The 13,581-nt window shown below is 39.8% G+C and overlaps 1 protein-coding gene across 3 annotated transcripts in view; it reads right to left on the bottom strand.

The window, feature by feature from the left end:
* The window catches only part of klhl18 (kelch-like family member 18), a 59,547-nt gene that overhangs the window by 4,453 nt on the left and 41,513 nt on the right, over positions 1–13,581 (bottom strand). For 2 of the 3 annotated variants that reach the window (XM_039003661.1, XM_039003663.1), the window contains 4 exons: positions 12,198–12,334; positions 7,184–7,406; positions 2,901–3,005; positions 711–822 (listed from right to left, as the gene is read on the bottom strand). In XM_039003661.1, coding sequence (XP_038859589.1) covers positions 711–822; positions 2,901–3,005; positions 7,184–7,406; positions 12,198–12,334 — 577 coding nt within the window. The remainder of the gene's footprint in view (positions 1–710; positions 823–2,900; positions 3,006–7,183; positions 7,407–12,197; positions 12,335–13,581) is intronic. The other variant, XM_039003662.1, reaches the window with a different exon arrangement.

Genomic DNA, 13,581 nt, shown 5'->3' with positions numbered 1-13,581 from the left:
TTGGGGCAACATCTATCCATCATTCTCAGCAAAATTGCTCAAGCTCAGTCAAATTGGTCGGGAATCATTGATGGACTGCAATATGTAACTATTGTCTTTGATTTTCAACCAGTTTTAAAGTCAGGGCTGAGACTAGACATATTTTGTGAAAATGTTAGTTCCTGATCTTAAGATGTACCACAGCAAGGAGTGTGAAAATGTTAGTTCCTGATCTTAAGATGTACCACAGCAAGGAGTGTGAAAATGTTAGTTCCTGATCTTAAGATGTACCACAGCAAGGAGTGTGAAAATGTTAGTTCCTGATCTTAAGATGTACCACAGCAAGGAGTGTGAAAATGTTAGTTCCTGATCTTAAGATATACCACAGCAAGGAGTGTGAAAATGTTAGTTCCTGATCTTAAGATGTACCACAGCAAGGAGTGCGAAAATGTTAGTTCCTGATCTTAAGGAGTGCGAAGGCCTACATTATGTAATCCAAAATTCTAATTTCATTTTCAAGTAGGTTGTGTCGATCTTAAGAAAAATATCTAATCTATTTTTAGATTTAAAGAGGCCATACATGTCACATTTCCCACCTGCAAATAGTGCCGAATAGACCTAATCCTCTCATGTTTAGAACCACCATACTGTGAAATTCGTAATGTCTCTCCTGTTCATCTACCGTAGTCCTGTCAGCAATGTGCAGGCTGTGTGTCAAATGGCCTCCTTACCGTATTGAAGATCTGTAAACCGTCATGACCACCAGATACAAAAATCCTTCCATCATAAACAGTCACCCCAGCTGCACTGCGACTTGCACTCATCTCTGTCATTACTGTCCACCTGCACGAGTGTATAAAGAAAAGCAGATGCACGTTAATGTTGATACAGATGGGCTACACCTTTTCACTTCATATAAAAGTCACACTGCGACAACATTTTGATTTGCTACGACTAATTCTTAAAGACAAAAATTGAAATGACCAATTCTATTTCCTGGATACATTTGAAAAAATGGTTTTACATACTTGATATGTGTGATGTGATATGATCTAAAGTAATGGTTTTGGATAGGATTGGATAAGTGTAAGCAAGTAAAACACAGCAGAAATACACAAAATGAATGTTACAAAATATGACATTAGCAATAAAATATATATATAAAAATAACTTTTACATTCCTCCACAACCAAGCTCAGAATTAAAAAGGTAGTCGGCGGGGCTCCCGAGTGGCGCAGCAGTCTAAGGAACTGCATCTCAGTGCAAGAGGCGTCACTACAGTCCCTGGTTCGAATCCAGGATGTATCACATCCGGCCGTAATTGGGAGTCCCATAGGGCGGCGCACAATTGGCCCAGCGTCGTCTGGATTTGGCCGGGGTAGGCCGTCATTGTAAATTAGACTTGCCTAGTTAAATAAAGGTTTAATAATAACAATAATAAAACATGTTTAAATGCATTAAGTAAACAGCAGTATCAGGCCAACTTCCACAACAGTTCATGTGGAGGTAGGAGCATGTATATACACTGAGTGTACAAAACATTAAGACCACCTGCTCTTTCCATGACAGACTGACCAGGTGAATCCAGGTCAAAGCTATGATCCCTTATTAATGGCACTAGTTGAATCCACTTCAATCAGTGTAGATGAAGGGGAGGAGACAGGTTAAAGAAGGATTTTTAAGCCTTCAGATAATTGAGACACGGATTGTGTATGTGTGCCATTCAAAGGGTGAATGGGCAAAACAAAAGATTGAAGTGCCTTTGAACGGGGTATGGTAGTAGGTGCCAGGCGCACCGGTTTGTGTCAAGAACTGCAACGCTGCTGGGTTTTTCACGCTCAACAGTTTCCCATGTGCATCAAGAATGGTCCACCACCCAAAGGACATCCAGCCAACTTGACACTGTGGGAAGCATTGGAGTCAACATGATCCAGCATCCCTGTGGAGCACTTTCAACACCTGGTAGAGTCCATGCCCTGACGAATTGAGGCTGTTCTGAGGACAAAAGGTGGTGCAACGCAATATTAGGTGTTATTAACATTAAGTATTCCTAATGTTTTGTACACTCACTGTAGATTACATCTCCATTGTCAATCAAGGGTCAAAGCCTTGGGTTAAATGTGGAAGTAGTTCCATCTTCTCCTTCAAGGGGGAATTGTTGCTGTACGGCAGACACCTATCCTGAGTGGCGCAGTAGTCTAAGACACCGCATCTCAGTGCGAATCCAGGCTGCATCACATCCGGCCGTGATTGGGAGTCCCATAGGGCGGCGCACAATTGGCCCAGCGTCGTGCGGATTCGGCCGGGGTAGGCCGCAATTGTAAATAAGAATTTGTTCTTAACTGACTTGCCTAGTTAAGTAAAGGTTAAATTTAAAATCCAATCCTCACAGATCTCCACAAGTACAATGGGAGTAGGGACTAGGTCAGTGATACGCAAGTGGCAGCCTATTAAAATCATTTTAGAATGTCATACAAAAGTATTACTGTGTGTGCAATGTGATATAGGTATATATATATATTTTTTTTAATTAACACAAAAAACATTGAATTAATAAAATATTTAAATTGATTGTCTTCCTCAAATGAAGGGGATGATGACGCAATGTTTGCGAGAGAGAGGGAATGTGATTCAATTGGTCCTCAACTCACGGCTCAAAAATCATCCAGGATAAACTGAGTTAGGCCTGAGTTAGCCTGCCCTGGAGCAGGTTAGTTCTGAAGCATTTGTTGCCATAGAAATGTACCTGGCTAAAAGGTGAGCCACTTTCATGGTACCGGTTATCCCGAGTGGAACTCAGAGTTGACCAAAGTTACCTCACTAACTCCTCAAACCAGGTACGTAAGAATACCCTCTGGTCTAGCTTGACTTGGAATTCAGGGAGTCAAAGGAAAGTAAATCACATAGGAAATGTACAGAACCTGTTGGCTTCTGGAGAGTAGCACTCTACTGAGTTGAGTGAGGATTTGCCATCATAGCCCCCGCACACATAGATATGTCCGTCAACCACCACTGTTCCCATTGCACTGTATTCGGAGAGATGGAGAAAGGGGAACGAGGATAAACACACTGAGAAAAATAACGTGCTTTTGCAGACCCATCAACTGGATCAAGAAGCTCCTGTCCATTTAACTAGGGTTTTCGCCAATGGTGTATAAAAACCATAGAATATACAGTAACAGTCAAAAGTTTGGACACACCTACTCATTCAAGGCTTTTTCTTTATTTTACTATTTTCTATATTGTAGAATAATAGTGAAGACATCAACACTATGAAATAACACATATGGAATCATGTAGTAACCAAAAAAGTGTTAAACAAATCAAAACATATTTGAGATTCTTCAAACAGCCACCATTTGCCTTGATGACAGCTTTAGACACTCTTGGCATTTTCTCAACCAGCTTCACCTGGAATGCTTTTCAACAGTCTTGAAGGAGTTCCCACATATTCTGAGCACTTGTTTGTTGGCTGCTTTTCCATCACTCTGCACTCTAACTCATCACACACCATCTCAATTGGGTTGAGGTCAGGTGATTGCGGAGGCCAGGTCTTCTGATGCAGCACTCCATCACTCTCCTTCTTGGTCAAATAGCCCTTACACAGCCTGGAGGTGTGTTTTGGATCATTGTCCTGTTGAAAAACAAATCATAGTCCCTCTAAGTGCAAAGCAGATGGGATGGTATATCGCTGCAGAATGCTGTGGTAGTCATGCTGGGTAAGTGTGCCTTGAATTCTAAATAAATCACTTGCAGTATCGCCAGCAAAGCACCATCACACCTCCTCCATGCTTCACGCTGGGAACCACAGATACAGAGATCATCCGTTCACCTACTCTGCGTCTCACAAAGACACGGCAGTTGGAACCAAAAATCTCAAATTTGGACTCCAGACAAAAGGACAGATTTTCACCGGTCTAATTTCCATTGCTCGTGTTTCTTTGCCCTTCTTCTTATTGGTGTCCTTTAGTACTGGTTTCTTTGCAGCAATTCGACCACGAAAGCCTGATTCACGCAGTCTCCTCTGAACAGTTGATGTTAAGATGTGTCTGTTACTTGAACTCTGTGAAGCATTTATTTGGGCTGCAGTTTCTGAGGCTGGTAACGCTAATGAACTTTTCCTCTGCAGCAGAGGTAACTCTGGGTCTTCCTTTCCTGTGGCGGTCCTCATGAGAGCCAGTTTCTTCATAGCGCTTTCAAAGTTCTTGACATTCTGTTCTTGCCATAATATGGACTTGGTCTTTTACCAACACAACTGTCACAACACAACTGATTGGCTAAAATGCATTAAAAAGGAAAGAAATTCCACAAATAAACTTTTAACAAGGCACACCTGTTAATTGAAATGCATTCCAGGTGACTACCTCATGAAGCTGGCTGAGAGAATACCAAGAGTGTGCAAAGCGGTCATCAAGGCAAAGGGTGGCGGTTTGAAGAATCTCAAATATAAAATATAATTTTGATTTGTTTAACTCTTTTTTGGTTCCTACATGACTCCATGTGATATTTCATAGTTTTGATGTCTTCACTATTATTCTACAATGTAGAAAATAGTAAAAAATAAATAAAAACCCTGGAATGAGTATATGTGTAGCAAACTTTTGACTGGTACTGTATGTCTATGCTTTCCCTGGGGCTTATTCGATGATGAGATGACGTTCAAGCACACCAAGTCAAGTTGTAGGTTACATGACTTAAATAGGGTGGGTACTAGTAGAACTTTTCACAATAGTAGCTGTTCCACAACTGGGGAAAGTTATCATTGTTTGGTTTGGGGGATAATTCATTTACTTGTTTGAATGCAGTCTATGGACAAAGAGTGACTGCAATCTGGTTTTGATAAACTAGCCAATGCCAACATATACTAATGAATTGCATTCAGGGACCAAAATCCCAGTCAATTACTCCTATTTATCATGTTTTAAATTGCATGCCTGATTCCTCTCCAAATCATTTTAAACCTATTAATTTACAAGGACCACCGCACTTTAGTGCAAAGTAAAACATGTGAACAATCCTCCTTTAAGCATTTTAGAATGTCTCGATCAGCTACTAGGTAGATAAAATAGGGTAAATTTGGAGCCTACTAAACAACCTATCAAAATCTACAGGTAATCAGTACATCTACAAGTAATCAGTACACTGTATCTACTTAATAATGGGCCGTTCTATAGGAATTCAATCACTTTCGACCACACCCATTTTGCTTTGAATGAAACCTTCCATACATGGTTGCCGATGGTAGAAGATGTCAGAAAGTAACATTTTGGACCTGAATGCCAAAACATTCATGAGATAGAGGTGCTCAAATGTGACCAATTTTGCATACCCCACCCTACCATGAGACATCCATGGCAGCGTCACTGAAAAAGATGAATAGTTCAGATTTGATTTGAAAGCTTATAAACAGGGTTTCAAAACTGTTTTATAATATCTAGAAAAAATATAAACGCAACATGCAACAATTTCAATGATTTTACTGAGTTACAGTTCATATGAGGAAATCAGTCAATTGAAATAAATTCATTAAGCCCTAATCTATGGATTTCACTTGACTTGGCTGGGGCGCAGCCATGGATGGTCCTTGGAGGGCATAGGCCCACCCACTGGGGAGCCAGGCCCAGCCAATCAGAATTAGTTTTTCCCAACAAAATGGCTTTATGACAGACAAAAATTATCCTCTGTTTCATCAGTTGTCTGGGTGGCTGGTCTCAGACAATCCTGCAGGTGAAGAAGCCTAGCTGTGGAGGTCCTGGGCTGGCGTGGTTACATGTGGTCTGCGGTTGTGAGGCCGGTTGGACGTAATGCCAAATTCTCTAAAGCGACATTGGAGGCAGCTTATGGCAGAGAAATGAACAATCAATTCTCTGGCAACAGCTCTGGTGTACATCCCTGCAGTCAGAATGCCAGCCGTCCAAGAGAAATACACCTTTTGTGTGTATGGAAAATTTATGGGATCTTTTATTTCAGCCCTTGAAAAATCAATTATCTCAAATATTTTTGTTATTTTCACATACAGTTGCGGACAAATATATTGGCACCCTTGCACTTTTCTTAAATAAATTGAAATTTATAAAAACTTGTCTCCACACAGTATTAGATCTTCAACATTACAGAATTATAAAAAAAAAAATTGTACTTAATTAAGTTACCAAATTTTAAATTTGGAAAAGAAACAAATGGCATGCACATAATTATTAACATGGACGTTAAAGGTACATAAAAAATTATCATGGACGTTAAAGGTACATTTTTTTGTAATGTTGAAAAAAATGTACGAGAAACTATCAAATAGTTTGACAACGTGCGGCATTACATGAAGGCCAATCATGGCTCAGCCTCTACCTTGAAATTATGGGAAATTGAGAAAGTTTCTCTTTCCTCCAGAGGTGGCAATATGGTGAGGAAATTGTTAAGAGGCACTTTGGATCGAATGCTTAGATCGCGTGGAGCCAAAAGGTCTGAATGAACAGCCCTCTCCTTTTTTGTAAGTACATTTTTCTTTGTTTGTTTATTTCTCTGTCTTGTTATTCAAGTTGAATGTATGTGTAGGAATCTTGAATGATGATCATACTCGTTTGAATAACCTGGGTAGTTGCTACTACTACTGACAGTATTGACATGTTTGATTGACATGACAAGCGGGACACTCCCTTGCGAGGGAATATAGGTGCCTCCCCCAGTTTTCCTATTCAAGGTTCCGATGAAGGCGATTCATGCCAAATCGTAAGCCTATTGTTTGTTTCTCCGGTCAATAAATCTATCAGATTTACGCAGCAACAAAGTGCTCCTTTATATTTATTCCCCCAGATAGTCACCAGTTGAAGTATCCCGGGGTAAGGAATGTTTTTGGGGATTTTCAAATTCCACAGTTAAGCACTTGACCCCCCCCCCCCCCCCCTCTTTTCGTTTAAGCTGGGCTGAAGCGCGTTTGGGTATACCCTTTTTCCAGTTTGACAATCCCTTTTGTAAGCGATCAAATAATATCAAACTCAAGCGTGTATATTTTTCAGTGATTAAAATCAGTCATCTTTGAGCACCTATCTCCTGAATGTTTTGGTATTCAGGTTCAAACGTTTCAGACTACTTCTACCATGGACAAACATTTATGGAAAGTTTCATTTAAATCAAAAAGGGGTGCAGTCAAAGTGATTGAATTCATATAAAACAACCCTAAAGTACATCATTGGAAAGACATTCTCACCTGCGTTGACTGTTCATGCTAGCAACACATGTCCAAGTATCCGTTTCTGGGTTATAGACCTCCACTGTGCTTAGCCGTGATTGTCCATCATATCCACCGATTGCGTAAAGTAACCCATTGACAACTGCCACACCCACTCGACTTCGAGCTGTACTCATTGGCTGACAGCGGTCCCAGCAATTTGCAATTGGGTCAAATACTTCAACTACAGTCAATGAGTCACCTGGATAAAAAAAAAACAATGCACAACATTTAACAAAAAATAAACAAGTTTAGGGTGTAAGGATTCACTTAGTCCATGATTTGATTTGAATCTCAGTTTTGGGGTCACGGTTTCAATAACTTCCAATGGCTTGTGTACTGATATGTGGGTCATTCCACAAAGAGTGCCTTTTGAGTCCCGTTGATATTTTAAGTAGAAATTGTGCACCAATATTACATTTTAAAAGACTGTTATCCACAAATGAAGTGCACTTTAATATGAACCACATGGAAAATTCAATATATCTTTCTCTTATATTTTTATAAAGACTTGCTAAAGTGCCAAAAATGTCCCTCGTTGTGTTTTTACAACTTATCCCACTTTACCACAAAAGTTTTCACCATCATTGTAAAGCTCTAGTTACTTTGTTGCTGTAGGTTGCAAAGGGACGGTATATTACTGGAAACTTCCAAAGTTTAAGAGTAAACTATCAGAATTTTTGTAACTTAAGGATTTTATGTTATTTATAACAAGACATCTAGTAGCCCTTTTGGATACCTTAGATTATCACAGATGTCTGTAATTATCTCTGGCCCTCTGTGTGGCCTTAACACATGTAAAATATATTTTTTTCAAATAAAAAATAGAATGACAGCTGTGAAACATGATCCTAAATATAAACCAACTTAGTGAACACCACCGATGTTTAATATGAGGGTTTCAGCTTGAAATATCTTCTTTTTTTTTCTTTTTACAAACATTTTTTTACTATGTCTATGTATTTCTTGTACATTTTTTGGAACCAAACTGGTGGTAGTTGTGAAAAAAGTCTATAGTCGGAAGAGTTAATTGAAAAAAAATGCCATTGTTGATTTTTTTCTCTCCATTAAATTAGCCTATTTTCTCTTTAACCATATAGAAAGTCATGGACAATATGACACACATACACGTACAGTTGAAGTCGGAAGTTTACATACACTTTAGGTTGGAGTCATTAAACCTCGTTCTTCAACCACTCCACAAATGTCTTGTTAACAAACTATAGTTTTGGCAAGTCAGTTATGATATCTACTTTGTGCATGACACAAGTAATTTTTCAAACAATTCTTCACAGACAGATGATTTCACTTATAATTCACTGTATCACAATTCCAGTAGGTCAGAAGTATACATACACTAAGTTGACTGTGCCTTTAAACAGCTTGGAAAATTCCAGAAAATTATGTCATGGCTTTAGAAGCTTCTGATAGGCTAATTGACATCATTTGGGTCAATTGGAGGTGTCCCTGTGGATGTATTTCAAGGCCTACCTTCAAACTCAGTGCCTCTTTGCTTGGCATCATGGGGAAATCAAAAGAAATCAGCCAAGAAATCTGGGATAAAAAATTGGAGACCTCCACAAGTCTGGTTCATCCTTGGGAGCAATTTCCAAACGCCTGAAGGTACCACGTTTATCTGTACAAACAATAGTACGCAAGTATAAACACCATGGGACCACGCAGCCGTCATACCGCTCAGGAAGGAGAAGTATTCTGTCTCCTAGAGATGAACGTACTTTGATGCGAAAAGTGCAACTCAATCCCAGAACAACAGCAAAGGACCTTGTGAAGATGCTGGAGGAAACAGGTACAAAAGTATCTATATCCACAGTAAAACGTGTCCTATATAGACATAACCTGAAAGGCCGCTCAGCAAGGAAGAAGCCACTGCTCCAAAACCGCCATAAAAAAGCCAGACTACGGTTTGCAACTGCACATGGGGACAACTGCACAAAGATCATACTTTTTGGAGAAATGTCCTCTGGTCTGATGAAACAAAAATAGACCTGTTTGGCCATAATGAACATCGTTATGTTTGGAAGAAAATGGGGGATGCTTGCAAGCCGAAGAACACCATCCCAACCGTGAAGCACAGGGGTGGCAGCATCATGTTGTGGGGGTGCATTGCTGCAGGAGGGACTGGTGCACTTTACAAAATAGATGCCATCATGAGGTAGGAAAATTATGTGGATATATTGAAGCAACATCTCAAGTCAGGAAGTTAAAGCTTGGTTGCAAATGGGTCTTCCAAATGGACAATGACCCCAAGCATACTCCCAAAGTTGTGGCAAATTGGCTTAAGGACAACAAAGTCAAGGTATTGGAGTGGCCATCACAAAGCCCTGACCTCAATCCTATAGAAAATTTGTGGGCAGAACTGAAAAAGCATGTGCGAGCAAGGAGGCCTACAAACCTGACTCAGTTACACCAGCTCTAGCAGGAGAAATGGGCCAAAATTCAACCAACTTATTGTGGGAAGCTTGTGGAAGGCTACCCAAAACGTTTGACCCAAGTTAAACAATTTAAAGGCAATGCTACCAAATACTAATTGAGTGTATGTAAACTTCTGACCCACTGGGAATGTGATGAAAGAAATAAAAGCTGAATAAAATCATTCTCTCTACCATTATTCTGACATTTCACATTCTTAAAATAAAGTGGTGACCCTAAGACAGGGAATTTTTACTAGGATTAAATATCAGGAATTGTGAAAAACTGAGTTTAAATATATTTAGCTAAGGTGTATGTAAACTTCCGACTTCAACTGTATACACACAAACACATACACCTTAGTCAAATACATTTAAACTCAGTTTTTCACAATTCCTGACATTTAATCCTAAACGTCTGTCCCACATTTTAAGGTCAACCTTGTTACGTGAACTGAACTCTTAATTATGGTGAAACTATTCCTTTTCCCCCTTCCCCCCCAAACATTGAAAATATAATAGTCAAATCATAGCTTAAAAGCAGTTGAGCTGGTGGAAACCTGAGCGCGTTGAGCATAACAAGAACCAACATAAAATGTTATCTTTTTTAGATAAAACTATACTAAATATATTCACGTCACCAAATACGTGGTTAAAACACACTGTTTTGCAATGGTCTACAGTAGTCTCAACAGCACCCTCTAGGGTAGCACCATGGTGTAGCTGGAGGTAAGCTATTTTCCATCCTCCTCTGGGTACTTTGACTTCAATACAAAACATCTCAGTCTCATCCTACAGCCCCTTGTCTTGGCTGGCTAAGTTGGGAATAGGTGTGAAAAAAACAGGTAAAAAGGCACTAAATACTTTTCGGGGGGTGAAATATAAAAATTCGGACAAATGAGCAGTGTAAAATACAAACATTTAGGAATAGTCAGGCAAGGAGCAGGACGTCTCTACTACCAGTGTCAATGCTTTCCTGACATGAGCTGAAGCCATTCTCATGTGCCCTCTCATCCACTGGCAGACAATGTTTCTTTTCCAAGCACTGAGTAACCCTGTCAATTTTCTCTCATTACCGTATGTAGAGTCATTCAATCACACAGTGCTAACTAAATAAAATACATTTTTATATTAATATCACATTTCTGGGTAACAATTAAAGGAGAAGTTTACACAAAATTCACAAGTGATTCCATACATTGAGACTAGTTCAGTGGAGTTTGCCCGCACTCCCTGTAGTGTTGTACTGAAACAGCGGCAAAAACGGTCAGGTGACTCATGACGTTGCTGGATGCAGGCATTAATCTGCTCAGTTGCCAGTGAATTCAAGATTCAGAAATCCGCGAAGTGTGGACAAATGTTGTTTTATTGAAAGCGTCTGGCCCGAATGAGCATCCGGCAATGTCACGAGTCACCTGACCCATTTTTGAAGCTGTTTCAGTATAGCACTAACAGGGAGAGTGAGGGCCATTTCCACTTAACTAGTTTCAATTTTTGCAATCGTTTGGGAGTTTCCGGGTTTTGGATAAACTTCTCCTTTAAGTACCTTACTGTAATAGTTTCCCATTAAAATGGTCAAAAAGAAAGCAATACTTTTTCTAAGACTGTCTGGGAGTGGTCTGAGTGAGGAGGGGAAAACTGGAAACTAGCTGTTATCTATTAAACTTCACCCATGCAAAATCTGCTGATTAGAAGTATAGATTCAGATTGTATTTTCAACCAGCAACTATCATATTTTTTCACACTTTTAGTGTTAATTTCATCAGCTGTTGTACAATATGACACAGTAAAAACATACATTTTGAGTGCATTGGGCCTTTAAGTAAAACCGTTAAAGTGAGAATCCTTAATTGGTAAAACTGCAGTGTCCATTTGGGATATTACAACAACAAAGAATTACTGCAAACAACTAACATTGTTTGTTTTCCTCAGACATTGCACAGGCGATAGAACAGCAGAATATGTACTGCAAAAAATATATTCTTTCATCAACAAGAATTGCAAAGGCGCTGTGGGGGGGGCAAACAGTGACAGTGTTTCCGCAAATGCGGATTAGATCTTTACATCTCATTAAGGTATTTAAGTCATTTCTTCAATCACAAATTATTAGTTGAAATTACTGGACATCTCACAGACCCTCTGGCAATTTCATTGTAAAAGAGTAAATTCACCACTTTTTAACCTCCTTCATTATCTCCAGCACCACACCATAAAAGGCACGTTTATACTTTCCGTAGTTAAATAGATTAAAAGAAAAAGGTCCTTTGAAAGTGCCAGCTGATGTCATCAAAAAACACAGTCACTTTCAAAACCTGCAATGAGTTTCTGCATTACTGCAAATCTCGTTGTCTGTGACAATCACTGTTGTTTTTTAAAAACGTTTGATGACATCAGGTGGCACTTTCTTAGGACCTTTTTAAGTACCGAATGACGAAACGATCGTTTTCGCATATGTTGACACTGATATTGTGCTGGAGATACTGGATATGAGGTGGAAAAAGTTGTGGATGTGTAGCAACATTTTTACACCATTGGGACAAATCCAGGCGATGTTAAAAGTGTACCTGCACTATTTAGTCCACCGACTGCATATATTAGCCCTGCGATTGAAGTACAGCATCTTTGTCGAGTCTTAAAAGCGGGCAGGTGAGGACGGCGCTCTGGCATGAGGTGGAAATCCTTCGCTTCATCAACAAGATCCCTGTTGGAAGGAACACACAACTCAAAAGGTTGGTAATGTATGACAGTAATATTACATGATAGCTACTTGGCCTCCAAAAGTAGCAGATATATACACATTTATCCAAACTTAGATTAACTATTTCGCAATAACCATTTTAGATACACATGCCAGATATACAGTTGCGGCCAAATATATTGGCACCCTTGCACTAATCTTAAATATTTCACAATTTCTTCTAAAAACTGTCTCCACACCTAGTTATTGGGTGTTCAAAAGATAACAATTTAGTATATGGTTGCCCAGCCTTTAGCCAAGATAACGGCCGACAAATGCTTCTTGCAGCCAATAATGATGTGGGCCCCATTACTGGCGATAATGGGGCCCACATCGTTGGTTGTGTTGGTGGGCTGTGAGACCTGGGTGCCAGACCAGAGCGCTGTACTCGAGCACTGGTTGGAGAAGGTCTAGAGCCTTCGGTAATGTCAGAGATGTGCAAGTCCAATTTTAGGTTGGCTTGGAATGTCACGCCAAGCGCTTTGGAGCTGGACACCACCTGAAGTGTGTGTCCGGAGATGGAACCAATCAAAAGGAAGAAGGGTCATGCTGTGGCAGTAAATACAGTAGGCCTATGCTATGCTTATTGGAAAAATTACTTAAAAGACATATGATGACCTCTCTGCTTTTGAGTATCCTTTTTGCTTTTGGTATATGTTCTGTCACATGCAGTGCGCTTCTCAGGTTTAGAATCAGGGGTTCAGTCTAGTGAGCTGTGTCGAGCGTGAATTGTTGCAGAAAGTAAAATTTAAAACAGGCTAGAGTCTACTTTCATTTAATTACATTTTTTGTATCGGGTGTATTTACAGAGTCCGGAAAAATACATCCGTTAAATTTGTATTTTTACTCCGCCTATAAATTGTACATGGCACACTCGTCTACAGTTTGCAGTTGGTACTAACATCTCTATTTACTTCAACATTGGAAGTCACTTTTACCGGAGCTTTACTGGACTTTCTAACTTAGAAAGGCTAGCCTGCCTTGTTTTTTGCCAAATGGCTAATGGCAATTATCAAATGGCTACCAACAGCCAACCATTGAATCTCCACTGCAGCCACTGTGAAATGTTACCTGAACTAAAGGACGAGGTGGAAAACTGAATTCACCTGGGGCAGGGATTTGTCTGTAAAAAGTGCCTTGTGTGACCGGGTGGTGGATGACACCGGGGAGCTAAAGCAAAAGGAGAGCCTCGTCACCAAGTTCACCGATGT

This window comes from Salvelinus namaycush, chromosome 11, assembly GCF_016432855.1.
Source record: "Salvelinus namaycush isolate Seneca chromosome 11, SaNama_1.0, whole genome shotgun sequence".
NCBI classification, from domain to species: Eukaryota; Metazoa; Chordata; class Actinopteri; order Salmoniformes; family Salmonidae; genus Salvelinus; species Salvelinus namaycush.
Note: the sequence above shows the minus strand (reverse complement) of the source record. Positions and strands in the feature narration are given on the sequence as shown.